The 15,938-nt window shown below is 33.3% G+C and overlaps 1 protein-coding gene across 1 annotated transcript; it reads left to right on the forward strand.

Annotated features, from left to right (window-relative positions):
• The first annotated feature begins 7,814 nt into the window (after positions 1-7,814).
• Positions 7,815-14,364, forward strand: LOC149419957 (protein takeout-like). The gene is made up of 5 exons (XM_089637109.1): positions 7,815-7,979; positions 11,242-11,479; positions 12,076-12,206; positions 13,193-13,345; positions 14,167-14,364. The coding sequence occupies exons 1-5, from the start codon at positions 7,904-7,906 to the stop codon at positions 14,316-14,318; spliced, it is 750 nt and encodes a 249-aa protein (XP_089493235.1). The 5' UTR covers positions 7,815-7,903; the 3' UTR covers positions 14,319-14,364.
• The last annotated feature ends 1,574 nt before the right edge of the window (positions 14,365-15,938 follow it).

Consider the following 15,938-nt stretch of genomic DNA (forward strand, 5'->3'; position numbering starts at 1 on the left):
AATTTTTCTTTTTAAAATTTTCGTCTAGAGTCGCTAATATTGTCTTCAATGATTAAAAATAAATCTTTTAAAAATAAAATAACAAATTAGATTTGCGGCACGTTTCATACTGGAAGATCCTTTTAGTATTGACATGGTGATAGACCACCATTTTGGATCGAAAACGTTGCTTAAAATGACTTCAACGGTGTTTGGTACCAGATCTGAAGATCCAGATACTTCCCCACCTTCATACAACTGACGAGTCCCAACTGTTCCTAACCTTCTGGAGCCAGTGAGACTATGGCATCCCCGATTGGGGTATGTTCCGAGGCTGAAGGTAGTTGGGAATGGAATGAGATGGGGATGAGGAATGTGTTGAAGTACCTGGCTATTCAGATCTGGTAACCAAACACGGCCAAAACCATTACAAGCAATGTTTCAATTCTGAATGGTGGTCTTACACCATGGCGATACTGAGAGTATCTCCCACTCAATCTCCTTCCCCACTACATTCAGCCTCGCAACATACGTACCCCAAATGAGGATACTATGGTCGGACAGGCTACGAAAGTTTGGGAGCAGTTGGTACTCTTTTGCTTTATTCACATAAAAATAAATACCAGTACATGAAAATTAAAATCATTGCTAGATGATGTTCTTAAAGGGGTGACGGTATATTAAATCTCAATAGTTGACAGCCAATTATATGAATACATATTTTTTTCCGATCCATGATAACTCAACACAGTGACAATTCAACACACTTTTAAAAAGTGATATAAAGTCATTAGAGACGATGAAAAAAAATAAAAATTTTAACTTAACCTAACCTAACCTACTTAACCCAGTTAATAAAGTTTTTGTTTCATCACTTTCCATGACTTTATATTACTTTTTAAAGATGTGATGATTTATCCGGTCACCCTTTTTTTCATTCAAATCTACAGTACCATAACTGTCATATAATACAACAATGTTATTTATTTTAAGGAAAAGAACTACTTAGTAATGCGATATCAAGTGTTTGGTTTGAATTATTGATTGTTTCGAAATATTTTAGATAGTAAAATTGAATATTTCCAGTAGAACACATCTTGACCTTTGAAATAAACATTTTTTCTTTTTATAAGCCAGGAAAAAAAAGAAGCATCAGGCCAATAAAAACTGCTTTAAAGTTCAAAATATCCTACTTACGTCTCCATTTTCGGTTATGGTTTTATTGTATGGTGTGGCAAATAAATAAAATGATCGTAAAAAATATGAATATTTACGTCGGAACTTTTTGGCGATGTTTTTTTCGCCACCTCTAGGTTGGAGCCCCACAATACTTGATTCTGTGCAAGGGGGGGAAGTCCGTCTGATTGAAGATCCATTGCTAACGAACCGATTGCCATCTCTAATGCAGAGATGCAACGTGGACATGCTGAGTCTGTTCTACAGGTATTTTAATGCTAAAAGCATAGATCCCCGGTACACTGATGTAAAACTCGACGTACACGAGCGGAGCACCTTTGGGGATTTGGTAGTCAGAAAATGAAATATAGTGGATGTTGTATCACAGTGTTTATTCTGAGTCAGTAGAATGTCAATAAAGCGTGGACAGTAATTTTCCTATTATCTCGAGTGTGAAATGTGCAAAATTACATGAAGAGGTATCAAAATTCTGCTTTAAGAAGTGGGAAAAGGAGATGGATTTGTTTAATATTATGTAGACAGTGATCTTCCTCTAGTTTTGAAGGCCAAGTGTGTAAAATTTCATCATCCTTGGAATAAAATTCAAGATTTGTATAAAATTCAAATCCTGCCACTGACGCTCTTTTCTATATAAATGTATGCTTGTGGTTTATTGATACATTTTATTTTTCTTGAATTCGAGCGCAATTTGCTTTGGTACCCACTACACAATTTCAGATAGTTGTTCATAAAACCTTAAATCAAAGTTTCCTCGTACAAAAAAAGCAAGAAATGTGATTAACTTTATAATTACGACAACATCCATTTTCATATACAATCCACTGTAATTTAAAACGACTCAAAAGAGATTATGTAAATTCAAATCAAATATGACAGAAACCGAGATTACACGATGTGAAAAAAAAACTTACAGCAAAAACTAAATCTTGACAAATTGATTTGTGCTTTGCCTTGAGTTAGACATTATCTTTCTGACATTGAATGTGGAGCCGGGTGATTGTTTTCTTTTTAATGATATATATCATGTATTACCATATTTGAAACAAGGATATAATATTGAATATACGGGAAATTAAAATGAACAGGAAACAAAGATTCATCTTGGAAAACAGATGTGATGTAAACCTCGAACACTTTCACAAGAATCTGCTGAAGAATTCCTTTGGTAGGCGAGATGGGTACCGCTGCCACAGGAATCAAGTGGTTAAGTGGTTAAGGTTAATGGTGTGAGGTTTGACTAGGTCTTGGCGGCGGAAGCGTCTGCCCAACTACCGCGTGGCGGGCCGGATCAGGGGAGACTGGTTGAGGGAGACCTTTTGACCTTTCAGCCAGACTCTCTCTTGTCAACAAATCAATAATACTAATTTATCTCCGTTTACGTACAAGTGTGCGGTTAAAACTCTCCCTAAGTGACCCTGATTTCTGGAGTTCCCCAGAGTTCAGCGCTAGGCCCCCTACTTTTTATTTTGTTCATCAACGATGTTGCCAAAATAACAGAATCATTCGGACTTTTCCCATTTCTATGCTGACCTTCATTAAATCTATCTGTACTGTTCACCAAAAGAGAAATACAAATTAAAAGATATCACTGCTAAATGCATTGGTGACATAACTTCGAACAAACTAACACTAAATCCATCCAAAACAGAATTTCTCTGCACAGCAACAAAGCGCAAGACAATATTAGACAAATCTCTTCTCATTACTTCTGGCTACATCATCATCCCTAAAAATGGCATTAAACTCCCAGGTGTTCAACTAGATGAAGATCTTTCACTCAAATCCCAAATTACAAAAAGGATAAGCGCAGGTTTCTTTCACCTGCGTCAAATCAAATCTATAAGAAGAAATGTTGATAAACTCTTACGTTTTATCACAACTAGACTATTGCAATGGCATATTTGCAAGTCTCTCTAAAATATACACTGACAGACTTCAGTCAGTTTTCAATGCTGTCAACATGTAAAGTCCGCAATGTTTTCAACATCTGCGGAACCTTTATTGGCTTAAGGCGAAGCTTAACGCCAAATCACTATTTTGATTAAACTTTATAACGAATTGGTGTACATTAAGAATACTACAAAATATGATTTAGATAAACTGAAGGTTTTCATATTGCTTCGCTTGAGTAGAATACAAATAAAAAAATAAATTACTCAATAAAAAATATAAATGCAAACTACTAAAAAAAATATTTTTTCAATAGTAATGTATGAACGCATAAAAAACAACCTTTTAAAAATACAGTATTATAGCTAAGATTATCTGTGACAGTTTCACTTGATTAACTTTTTTTACTTTCTTATAAAATTATTCACAAAATAAATAAAAAAACGGTTTTTTGCTTGAAATCGAACGTTTCTAGACTCCGTTTGTCAAGCGATTTTAATGCCTATTACCTACGATATATGGTATACCAAAAATATACACAATTTTGGCTTGTAGCTTCCTATTAAGTGCCTTGAGAGAATCCAATTCAAACTCTGCTGGATGGTTTTCAAAGCCGTACAGGACATGGCGCCACCCTACTTGTCGGAACTGTGCATTCCAAACGATGTTGATATTAGGCAAGCAACCCAGCAGGGGCATCAGAAACATCAGCATCTCCGACAGCCATAGGTAGACTCTCAGTACCTATGCGCATTCCCGATACCAATTTAGACCGGGCTTTTGCAGTAGGAGACTCAACAGCTTAGAACAAACCCCCTTCACATTTGCGAAAGATCGACAGCTCATCTGAGTTCTAAGCAAAACTAAAGTCTCACCTTTTCAACTTGTCGTATCCAGAATAATGGCCTATTATCTTTCAGTAGTATTTCATTGCTCAGTTCAGGGAATTTTTCTCCTTGACTACCCACTGTTATAACCATTTACATTATACCTTACCAATAAACTTAAATATGTATGTTAGTCGTGAATCTCTAGTTTAAGCCGTAGTTGTAAGTCATATTATAGCGGTATTGTGTAAATACCCACTCGGTCATAAAAATATGTATAGTTTTAAGTCATTAGTTTAAAGTCTTGGTTGTAAATCACTCGACATTAATCTTAGTTATAAGTCACTAGCTATAAACTTAATTATAAGCCAAAAGTAATAAGTTATAAGTGTAAGTGATAGGAATAAATTTAATGCATATTATATTAAGTTGTTAAGCGCCCTTGAGGTGATTTTCTCACGAAAAAGGGGCAATATACAAATAATTCAATCATTATTATTATTATTTGCCATTACGATATGCAAAATAACTTTGGGCCAACAGAACCACAAATAGTAAGAAACAATTTTTTTTTTTTGATAAATTACCGGAAAATATAAAAAAATATTAATAAATAAATTAAAACACAACTACAAACCAAAAAAATATATAATAATTTTCATAGATTTTTCATAAACAAAAAAAACAACAACGATAATAAAAATCTTCTTAAGACCCGTAGTAATCATTCAAAGATGATTTGAAAGGAAGATATATTATGTAAATACAAATGTTAGGGGAAGAGCGCTAGTATTTAAAACGATAATAATTTAGCAGAATGTTTAAAATATTTAATAAAACACGACTCCTTTGAAATAGAGCAAAAATATCTCGACAAGTGCTGATGTTGCATTAAAGGTTACACTGTGTTTTTTTTCATACCTGTAACATATTAAATAACAAAACAAACGTGTTTTAATCATTTTCGCAGCTAACTTTGCAATTTTTACCGAGGGAATTTCATATAAGTACCGCTTTTGAGCTTTACAAACGTACAGATATTATCTTCAAAAATAATATGTTTTTATGAGTCTAAAGCGGCCGCTACACTACTCGCTTCGACGCTTCGACGAAGTCCTCGACGAAGTTAGCCGAAGTTCGAAGTGCGTGCCCACACGCTCGTGCAACTTCGCGAGTAACTCAGTCCAACCAGTCAGTGATTGGTTTATTTATGCCGTGACGCTTCGAGTCCTTTGACTCGGGCGCATTTACCGACAACAATCGGAAGTCGGGCGAAGCGAAGCGAAGTTGCCCGAAGCGAAGCGAAGTTCGTGCCCACACTATCGTATTCGGTCAACTTCGCGAGTAGTGTAGCTGGGTTATAAAGTGTCAGCTACACTACTCGCTTCGACGCTTCGACAAAGTCCTCGATGAAGTTAGCCGAAGTTCGAAGTGCGTGCCCACACACTCGTGCAACTTCGCGAGTAACGCTTCGAGTCCTTTGACTCGGGCGCATTTACCGACAACAATCGGAAGTCGGGCGAAGCGAAGCGAAGTTGCCCGAAGCGAAGTGAAGTTCGTGCCCACACTATCGTATTCGGTCAACTTCGATCAACTTCGCGAGTAGTGTAGCTGGGCTTTAAGAACTTAATGTTTAAGAGAAATATGTTAAAAATCGGTTGAAATTCTGAATGCTGAGTGTGCGATGACGCTGGAATTTGCGTCACCGTATTTGAGGCAGAGAAAGGCGTTATCCTTTCTCTGTTCCAGGAGACTTCTAATTCACCAAGTAATTGCCAGATTTCAGCACTTACCAGGTTTGGTGATTCTTTGATTGTCCAATCATTTTTGTCCAATCTGAGATTGATATTAAAACTGCGGTTTTTCTCTCCAGTCTTTAGTCGATTGTGGCGGTTGAATTGTTATTTCCCGGACTTTTTCCTCGGTGCTTGCCTGATCCATGTACAAAATCAAGCGCGGAGTATGAATTCCTGCTCTATGGTTGGTGGGAGCAGAACAATGCTGATTTCTTGCTGCAGAGTCTCCATCTTCTATCTTCGTCGAACGTCACAGCGGTGCTGCCAAGGTCTGGTATCTATGTGAGGATATGGTGTCAGCGCTTTATTAGCAGCAAACACATACCTGGATGGATGACGAACCTCGTGTTGGCACTGTTAGTGAACTCTCTCGCTGCAGCAGCTGGTCCAGTTTCTTCACCACCTAGGATTCTTGCTGCAGAGTCTCCATCTTCTATCTTCATGTCACCTGTTCCTGTTCTTCATTTTACTTTACTTAACTTCACTTTATTTTGGTAATATTTATAATTTTTGTAATACCTGCATAAACTGTAAAGCGCCCCTGAGGTGATTACTCACAAAAGCGGCGCTATAAAAATTGTCCAATATTATTATTATTATTAATGCCAGAAAATAATAAACGTCATAACGAAACAAAAGGGCTTAAAGAGTGGAAGGTAGGTACTTATTCAACTCTGATATAATATAATATAGGTGTTTCATGAAATTTGCAAATATATATTATTTACCTACATACGAAGTTTCAATTTCTTTCAACCAACTATGAAAACAAGTGCAAATAAAATTATACAATTACAGATATTTTAAATAACATTTAGAGCAAATACACTATTTTAACCTGTTTTAACCCATCATAAAGTAGTGTTATCAGTTCCAGTACCAAACCATAGCTTCAATCGCATTTTCAATTAGTGTAAAAAGTAATTAATACAAACAAATTAATATTTAATTTCATTGTCAAATAAATAGATCAATCAATTTGTTAATATTGCCTCTGGAGACAGACGACAGTTTGTCGACGCTTCGTCGTTTGCTAGACGCTTGTTTCAAGTCGTACATTTGTTAGTTAGCTTTGTTAATTACATTTCAGGAGACCTTTTCTGAGCTGCCATCATTCTGAAAATAATATACTTAAGTTAATTAAATTATCATCACCTCTTTGGCAAATTAAATAATTAAATGGATTTTAACCACCGACCCAAATAATTGAGCCGAGAACCCAAATAGTCAATATAACTATAATAAATTATTTGCAACATTGTTGATAACTTATATGAATGTTCTTGTTTATGAAATTGGGGATTAAAATACCCTAGAAGCATACGGGTGCAACTCCAAAACACGGAATTATTTTTTTTCCTTCAGGTTTTAAAATATTTGATTTAAATGTATCTGTACAAATATATTTCTTAAATAATTAATACTAGAACTACTGATTTAAAACTAGTGACTTACATCTAAGACTTATATCCAATGACTTACGACTAAGGCCTATAACTACGGTCTTAATGATATATTTATTTACATATGTAGAAACTTACAACTAACATTTACAATCTAATTTTACAAGCGCCAGAAGAAGAAGGAGGTTATATAATATTAGGAGTTTTTATAATTAATTTCGTATATATTTGAGACAAACTGAAAAGAATAATTATTTATATTTCCAAACACGGAAAAATCACATTTTTACGCATTATAGAAAAAAAACATTTTTTTTAATTTATACTAGACTTATCTGTACCTCACCCAACCTAAACTTTTTCTGTACACCTAAAATACATATTCGTTGACGTCTGTTACCCAGCCTAAAATATCTAACCCGTAAAAAATAGAAATCACACCTAAAACTACTGAGGTAATAACTCCTCTTGGATAGTACTGAGATGTAACCTTTGTCGCCTTCATTATTATTGCTTTTTTAATAATTAATTTAATTCAATTATAACCGAAAAAAATCGTATTAAACTTGTTTTGATACTAGATCTATGATGAAACATATCGTAGTTGATATATATAAAACCAGTCTATCGGTGTAATGTATTTCCTGATATTGCAGTGTCAAAAATTAAACAAAAACTAGTTCCAAACATCTATAAGTGCCAACACTTTTGTACTGACTTATCAGTACCTAAAATTTTAGCCCGGGAACCAGTCAACACAGTTCGCGAACCACAAAACCAACAGAACGAAATAAAGAATAATTATTTCAAAATGAAGACAGTTTTAAGTTTTTTTAGTGTGTTTCTCATATCGGCATTGATTTCAGAGGGATTTTCTACAACTTTGCGTGAGTACCTACCCGTGAACAATACATTTAAATAATAATAATACAAAATATGATAATTTTTATAGCAATGATTTGTGAGTAATCTAATTTGTGTTAAATATACAAGTAAATTAAAATACTTTAATTTACCTGTGTATTTAACTTAAGAAGTTTATCATTACATTACTTTCTGCTTGTCTTATTATTTCGTTTATGTCCTATAATATTTCTATTACATTATATTCTATTATGTTATGCATTACTCCCTATCTCTACACGAAAATAGATTTCTTGACTGAGCTGGGCATTATTGTTAAATAAAACCATATAGCCCTGAACAATTGTATCAATGTAAAATCAATTAGTAATATATTAAAAAATGATATATACACCCTTTAAAAGTAACAATGGTTACTTTACAAAATACTGTAAAGAATAAATAACTAGATTATGTCAAATACTCGCTGTACTGAAAGAATATCAAAGATTTATTCTAAACTCCTGTGATGCAAATTATTTTCGGTTAAATGAAACTGATACAAGATTTTACAATATTCTTCCAGGTTGTATACAAATACTGTCACATAAAAAATTACATAATAATTTGGATACAAAGTAATGCTAGGGCTTTTAACGGTGCACTTAGCCAAATTCAATTTTTTTTTATAGTGAATACCTCACAAGAGTCCCCAACTGCTCCCGTCTGGAGCCAGTGAGACTATGGCATCCCCAATTGGGGGATGTTGATGTCAATACATGTGTATTAATGTCACTCATCACATCTTGTAAAATCACTGACTCGACACAGGCTAGTGTCTTCTGTGTCTTGTTCTGTTTCATGTTTCCTTTAGATTTATTTAGTATTATTTTCTTTTTTAATGATATATTACGTTGATCGGTTTAACCTTCAAAATAAGTTGAAAACAAAAAGTTGTTCCTGAATATATTATTTTTATTACTTTATATTCGTTTATTTTCTTTAAAAACTAGTAATGCAAACATGTTTTATGTAAAAATTAGCCTGATTGTCGTTCGTTAATTCGGCTGAAAATAAAATTTAAAAGCTTTTTACAGTAAATTTATTGATTCGTGGTTCGCTGAAAAAATTTCGGTCTTCAAAATAAATGATATTTTGAAATATTATCAATTTCTTTTATCGAATCCTAAAACTTATGTGAGGCAGATGTGAGGTCAAAATTAATTTCATGTTTGAACTCACATTTTAACCATGAAAAATTAATTTCATGGTTAAACTCACATTTTAACAATGAAAAATTAATTTCATGGTTAAACTCACACTTTAACCACGAAATTTAATTTCATGGTTAAACTGGCATTTTAACCATGAAAAATTAATTTCAAAGTTAAACTCACATTTTAACCATGAAAAATTAATTACATGGTTAAACTCACATTTTAACCACGGTATTTAATTTCTTGGTTAAACTGGCATTTTAGCCATGATAAATTAATTTCACGGTTAAGCTCACATTTTAACAATGAAAAATTAATTTCATGGTTAAACTCACATTTTAACCATGAAAAATTAATTTCATGGTTAAACTCACATTTTCACAATGTTTATGCATTATCAGCTTTCGCCTTCACTAACAGATACATATATGTATAGGTATATTTTCAATGTGCGCTCTCCAGGTTAAAGAGTCTCTTCTATTAAAATATTCAGATATTTGACTTATTCCACCATTTCAAGGTGGAATCATGCGCATGGGTGAGATATTTGTGTTCTTGAAGTATACGTATCATTTAAGTGGACTTTTATATTTATGTTACTGTTAGGTTTGCGTCTTTTGTTCATAGAAAAAAACGTTGAATTTGTTTGTTGGTGTAATGGTTTTAATAACCATTTATTATCTTACATTCGTGTTATTTAATGATATTAAATTTTAAAATGGTTTCAAAAACTAAAACAATGATTGAATCAATTTTATTAAATATCCTACCGAATTAATTATATATATACCCTTAATATATATATCTACCTATTACTAGACATAAACTCAACAAAAACATGCAATTTTCTATTACTAATTTTAATCCACTCTAATGTTTATTGTATTTATTTCACACTAGCTGTATCCTACCTTGACGCGTTGCTTTGGCTCATTCTGTCAACAACAAATATACAATATAGAAATAATAGCGCGTGTTGCATTTAGGTCCAACAGATGGCGCTGTTTTTCAAAAAAGCATGAATGTCCAATAGATGGCGCTGTTTTTTTTACCTGTCACAGGTGATATCTATATAATATACAAAAACACACAAGTATTCGAAGGCAACGTTGTGTCAAAATTTCAAAGCAGTCGAAGAAGATATTTGGAATTTTAAGATTTTGAACAAACGACCATTTATATTATTTGTTTATATACTAGCTGTACCCCACCCGCGTTGCTGTGGCTCAGTCTGTCTGTGCAGATAGAGAAATAATAACGCGTGTTGCTTTTCGTCCAACAGATGGGCGCTGTTTTTACAAAAAAGCAAGTTTGTCCAACGATGGTGCGATTAAAAAAAAAAAACATGTTTTAATCTCTCACAGGTGACAAAAAACAAGTTTTTACCTGTGACATTTATAAAATATTGCTATATAAAAACACATGCGGATTCGAATGCTACGTTTTGTCAAAAATTCAAAGCAATCGTTGAAGAACTTTCGGAGACAATTTTGAACAAATTAAAATTTACGTGTATATATAATATTAATTAATGGATTAATGGATAGAAGATAAGTGTATAGTTATTTTAAGTTTAAATAAATAGCTGAAACTTCGACTAATACAATATATATATATATATATATATATATATATATAAATATTCAAAATATTCAAAAGCATTTTCTTCTATTTCATTTACCACTAACTTTAATGAACTCGTAAGTTTAACAATAATTTAACGGCTGATTCTGGTTTTGGTTTCGGCCGATACTAGAACAGAAGCTGAAATTTAGGTTCGGTTTCGGCTGAACATCCCTTGTGCAATTTCATAGGCTATCTGTAAAAAAGATTCGCGACGTAATTTAATAACACCCAATATAAGTACGATATTTCTTACTGCCCCGCAACGTTGTATGACGTCATCTGCCATCACTGTTTACATTATCTCCATAATATGATGGTGTATGTGTATACTGTGTTATTGGCGTGTTTTATAATAAATAAATATTGTCCTTTAAATAAATAAATATAATAAAAAACAACGAGAATTTTTTTTAATTAGATTTCATTCTCTCGACTAATGATTAATGATGATCTTTTTTTTCAGCTAATGGCATAAAGCAATGCAAGCTCTCCGATGCACCGCAGTCTCTGAATAACTGTATAAAAGAGGCTGCCCAAAAGTTCCTGCCGATCATCAAAAAGCCCAATCCCGATCTAGGTCTCCCGAGCTTTGAGCCCCTGAAAATCCCAGACATCTTGAGCACTGATCCAATCCTAAACTTCAAATTCACCAACAACAAAATTGTAGGATTTACGTCCAACACCAAAATTGAAGATTTCAAGTAAGATATACTTAGAAACATATAAGATTTAAGAGACGGGTTTGGGTACCGCCGTCCCGGGAACCATATACTGGATAGCAAATAAACAGTTATATATACAACAAAAATAAGTTATTTCGGTATACCTCAAGGTACAGTCCTGGGACCTTCATTGTTTATCATCTATAAAATTGATGTGTTCACACAAAAGCAAAAAAAGAAAATAAATTATATAACATTACCAAATTTAAAAAGATTTTTTTTTGGTCTTGTCTTATTTTTTGATAGTTTTAAAAGATATTTAAAAGTTCCAAGTTCTTCAAGCATTAAATGTTTTATTTTTGGAATAAGAGTAAAACCTAGTATTTTAATATTTAAATCAGTGAAAACAATTTTAGCGATTCTCAATCAAAAATTTGACAATCGCTAATATGTAAAATCGCGAATTAGCTCAGTGGTAGAGCAGATCCCCGGCGTTCAATGTTTTATTTAACTAAAGTATAAAAAAAACTATTTTTACTTAATAATAATAAATAAATATCAATATGAACATTTTTGCAGGACGGTATGTTGTTTTACTGCAAAACACTGTATAATTTTATTTTGTTTGATTGTAGGCTTGAGCAGAACAAGAAGAGATTTGCAGTTACTTTTGTAAACACCGGTCACTTGGAATCAGATTACTCTGTGGATGGACGTCTGTTGGTGCTACCAGTCAATGGAAAGGGAAAAAGTATTATCAAGATGTGTAAGTCATCAATAAATTTTTTACTAAAACAAAACTTTAGGAATCTATGTAAATTAATTCGATCGTTCTCAAAACAAAAAATCCCTTGACTTTATTTTGTTATTTAGATACTAAAGTAAAAACGGAAATTTATTTCTAAAAAGTTACTCCCTTTCTGTCGTTTTTTTTTGCTTTTTTTCTTCTTATTTTTACGTATTGAGATGATTGCTATCGAAAATTAGAGTACTTACGAGTATATCACTTTCGGGTAATCTTTGTACAGGGTTTTAAGAAACTTATCCGAATAACTTTAAAAAAAAATTAAAAAAATTTAAATGAATTTTTGTCTCGGGTGACGTTTTTGTTGTTATTGTTTTTTTTTATTGGAAACAAAAAAATATCTTTCCCTTGTCGTCACTGGTCACACCCCTCATCCGACCCTAGCCGTAGTAATTGTGCGGCTGTCACGTTGACAGAAGCACAATTACGGCGCTTCGTAAATTGTTCTGACCCCTTCTTCTACCGTAGGATAATTTTCAAATATAGCCTGGCTAGCAGATCACAGCGCATATCTTCACCACACTTATAGAACATCATCTTTTTAGATGTGACAGGTCTGTATGGGATTGTATGGCCAACAATATGGAGTTCTATAAAACGCTTCGAACTTATAGTAATCTGACACCCCTTAAATGCCACTTGAAATATATATTTTTAATGAAGTCACCTTGAAAGATACTTTATACACCCAATTTTTATTTGCATTTCAAATGCATTTCACTACTTGATATTTAATTGAGGTTTATTTGCATTGAAAGAGCATTTCACATAAAATTATTTGCCCGATATTACGTCTTCAATTTTTCATATAAACATTAAAATCAGCTGGAATATAAATCTTATCGCTATCTACATGATGAGTGTTATTGTTAGCGGTCCGATTCTAAATGTTATATGCTAATGTACACCGAATTAATCACACAAGTTTATCTTTTTATTTGTTTCAGCTAATGTAAAATACGTATATAAGTTCAAGTATGAGATTATTACGGGAAAGGACGGCCTTACGTACTGGAAAATCGTCAAACACAATGTCAACTTCACCCCCGAGAACATGAGCTATGACTTTACCAATCTTTTCAACGGAAACAAACTTTTATGTAAGCATACTAGAAAATATTTATTTATTTAATAAACCGATCAATCAAATTGATAAAGATATCAATCAATCCAATAAATCGATCGAATAAATTAATTTATGTTCTTGTTTTTTTATTTGCGGTTTTTTGTGGCCATTACTTATGAATTCAATATAAAGTGGAGTATTACTTAGTGTGTTTTTTTTATTTAATTAAATTTATTACACTATAATTTTCAACGAATCTTTAAAGTTGATATTAACCGTGATATAACATAACGTATGAAACATATTGTATTTGAAGGTTTATTTTTAAAATCTTTTTTGTTTATGTTATACTGTTATTTTAAATTATATTTATAATCGTTATGTAAAAGCTCCATACAGCGATTATCAAAATATAAATGAATAAAATATTAATTATATATATATGTTTAAACTATGATTTAAGATTTTCACGGCCAAAAGTACTTTTGTTATTTGTTTTTGGGGTGTTATGCCGTGTTGCGCTAACTCCTTCTTTAGCCAAGGTTTCGGACAGCATTGCAGTGTCCATCATCAGGGCCGTGTCTATCTACACATCTGCCCTGATGATGGACACTGCAATGCTGTCCGAAACGTTGGCTAAAGAAGGAGTTAGCGCAACACGGCATAACACCCCAAAACAAATAACAAAAATATGTTTAAATTATTCATTTTTATACAACTTAAAAATTCCAAACGTTTACTTACTTTGTGCACTGAGTGTACAGCACCGAAAAGAAATGTTTTATGTTTTAAGTATGTTCTCTAGGATTGATCGTAAATAATACTTTGATTTTAATCTTTCCTTAATAATTTTAGCTGATGCCGTACATCAACTGGCCAATGAAAACTGGAAAGAAATCTACGGAAGTCTGGGAAAACCTGCTCTGAGAATCGTCACCGACGCATTCTCAATGACTATCTACAAATTATTCGCCAAAGTTCCCGTAGATCAATTATTCACGGCGTAAAATTACCATTTCCAATGCATATAATATATTTATAACTTTAACTAATAAATTTAATTGATAAAATTTTATAAACTAATTTACTGGATTTTCTAGAGTAGGAACCCTAATTCGATCTACAATAATATGAATGTCATTAGTTATGTTAAAACTTATAAGTTATAACTGCGTCAAATTTATTTATCTTCCACAAGTTTCTTTACGATAACTTGTTTCGAATTCACAACACGTATCATCAGGTGCGTAATTTTAAAAAAATGAAGGAAAAATTACAGAGTTGTTTTTAAAAAACTTGATTAGAATTTCATCAGAAACCGTCAATGATTGCTTTTTATACAAGGAGATGTTTGGGCTATATGCGATCGATATACATGGTGTATCGGCACGTACCCGACAAACTTTAACCAGCTATTCCTTAGCACATTTGGAGTAAAAAATGTTATGGGCACTTTGCTGACCGGGAACATTTTTTTTAATAAAAAAATTACTGTTAATATTTTCATCCCATGTCACCACTGTTTTATCCTTTGTCAAAGTTTGAAAACCCATCTGGCAATATTTTGTTTGAGTTTCGTAAAATAATGTACGTACGTACCTACATTAGCGCGGTTTTACAATCACAACGAAATGGCATGGCACCATGCGTCTCATTTTTAACTATTATTATTTAGTGTGTATGAAAGAGCGAAGACGCTTTTTGACACACTTGTTAATAACAGCTGTCGAACACGAGAAACAATGCCAATGACAGTGATGGAGTGTGGATTTTTTTATAATGTTTTGTTTTTAATTTTTAAAAAATGTTAGCGGACAGCAAAGTGCCCATAACATTTTTTACTCCAAATGTGCTAAGGAAAAGCTGGTTAAAGTTTGTCGGGTACGTGCCGATACACCCTGTATATACGATGTGTATATTTTTTGCATTCTGACTGATTCCTTACTGACTCTACTGGGTCAGTAAGGAATCAACATAATCCTGATGCTGTTATGCGAAACGCCCCTTGCGGTTGCTTTGTTCCTATCCCATAATTCGTTGACCGGCTTGCAGGAAATTTGTCCTGTTTATACGGACCCTACGAATGAGTTATACCGAAAATGCTCTATTCCATTTATTTGTATTGCATAATTCCAGTTTACGGGCATGCGGTACGCCGTTTCAGTTGCTTCTCGATATTATCACGTCACCGCAGGAGATATCTGCAATACCGCAGTTTAGTGTCTAAAAAATATACTGACCTCTACAGACCCGTGTGGGTGTTCATGCAGCGACGCATAGCGCAACATTACCCGATTTTTACAGCACGTCAGCAACATACCGTTGTCATATTTCAGGATGCTGATGAAGTTCTGGGATGATAAAGAAGATGAAGTTCTGGGATGCGAAAAGGTATTAGGGGGGGTAGGAATCTGGGATCAGTGTATCCAGGAGTGACGAACGTATTGATCCATCCCCCCACTGTGGTGGAAAGCCGCGGGTCGAGTCCGGTTATGTGTTAGTTATCAAAAAAATGATTTCCGGGGCGGCGGTACCCACACCAGCTTTTATGAAAAACTCTTTATGAAATTTAAAATCGTATATAAATATTTAAATAACCTCTGTGTCTAGAGTTATTGATCACCGCA

This window comes from Hesperophylax consimilis, chromosome 11 (assembly GCF_061612785.1).
Source record: "Hesperophylax consimilis isolate HC1 chromosome 11, BYU_Hcon_1.0, whole genome shotgun sequence".
In the NCBI taxonomy this organism is placed as follows: Eukaryota; Metazoa; Arthropoda; class Insecta; order Trichoptera; family Limnephilidae; genus Hesperophylax; species Hesperophylax consimilis.

Coding starts and splice junctions, on each gene's coding strand:
- LOC149419957 (XM_089637109.1), top strand. CDS start 7,904: ATGAAGACAGTTTTAAGTTTTTTTAGTGTGTTTCTCATATCGGCATTG. Junction 11,480..12,075: donor ACCAAAATTGAAGATTTCAA/GTAAGATATACT, acceptor GTTTGATTGTAG/GCTTGAGCAGAACAAGAAGA. Junction 12,207..13,192: donor AAAAAGTATTATCAAGATGT/GTAAGTCATCAA, acceptor TATTTGTTTCAG/CTAATGTAAAATACGTATAT.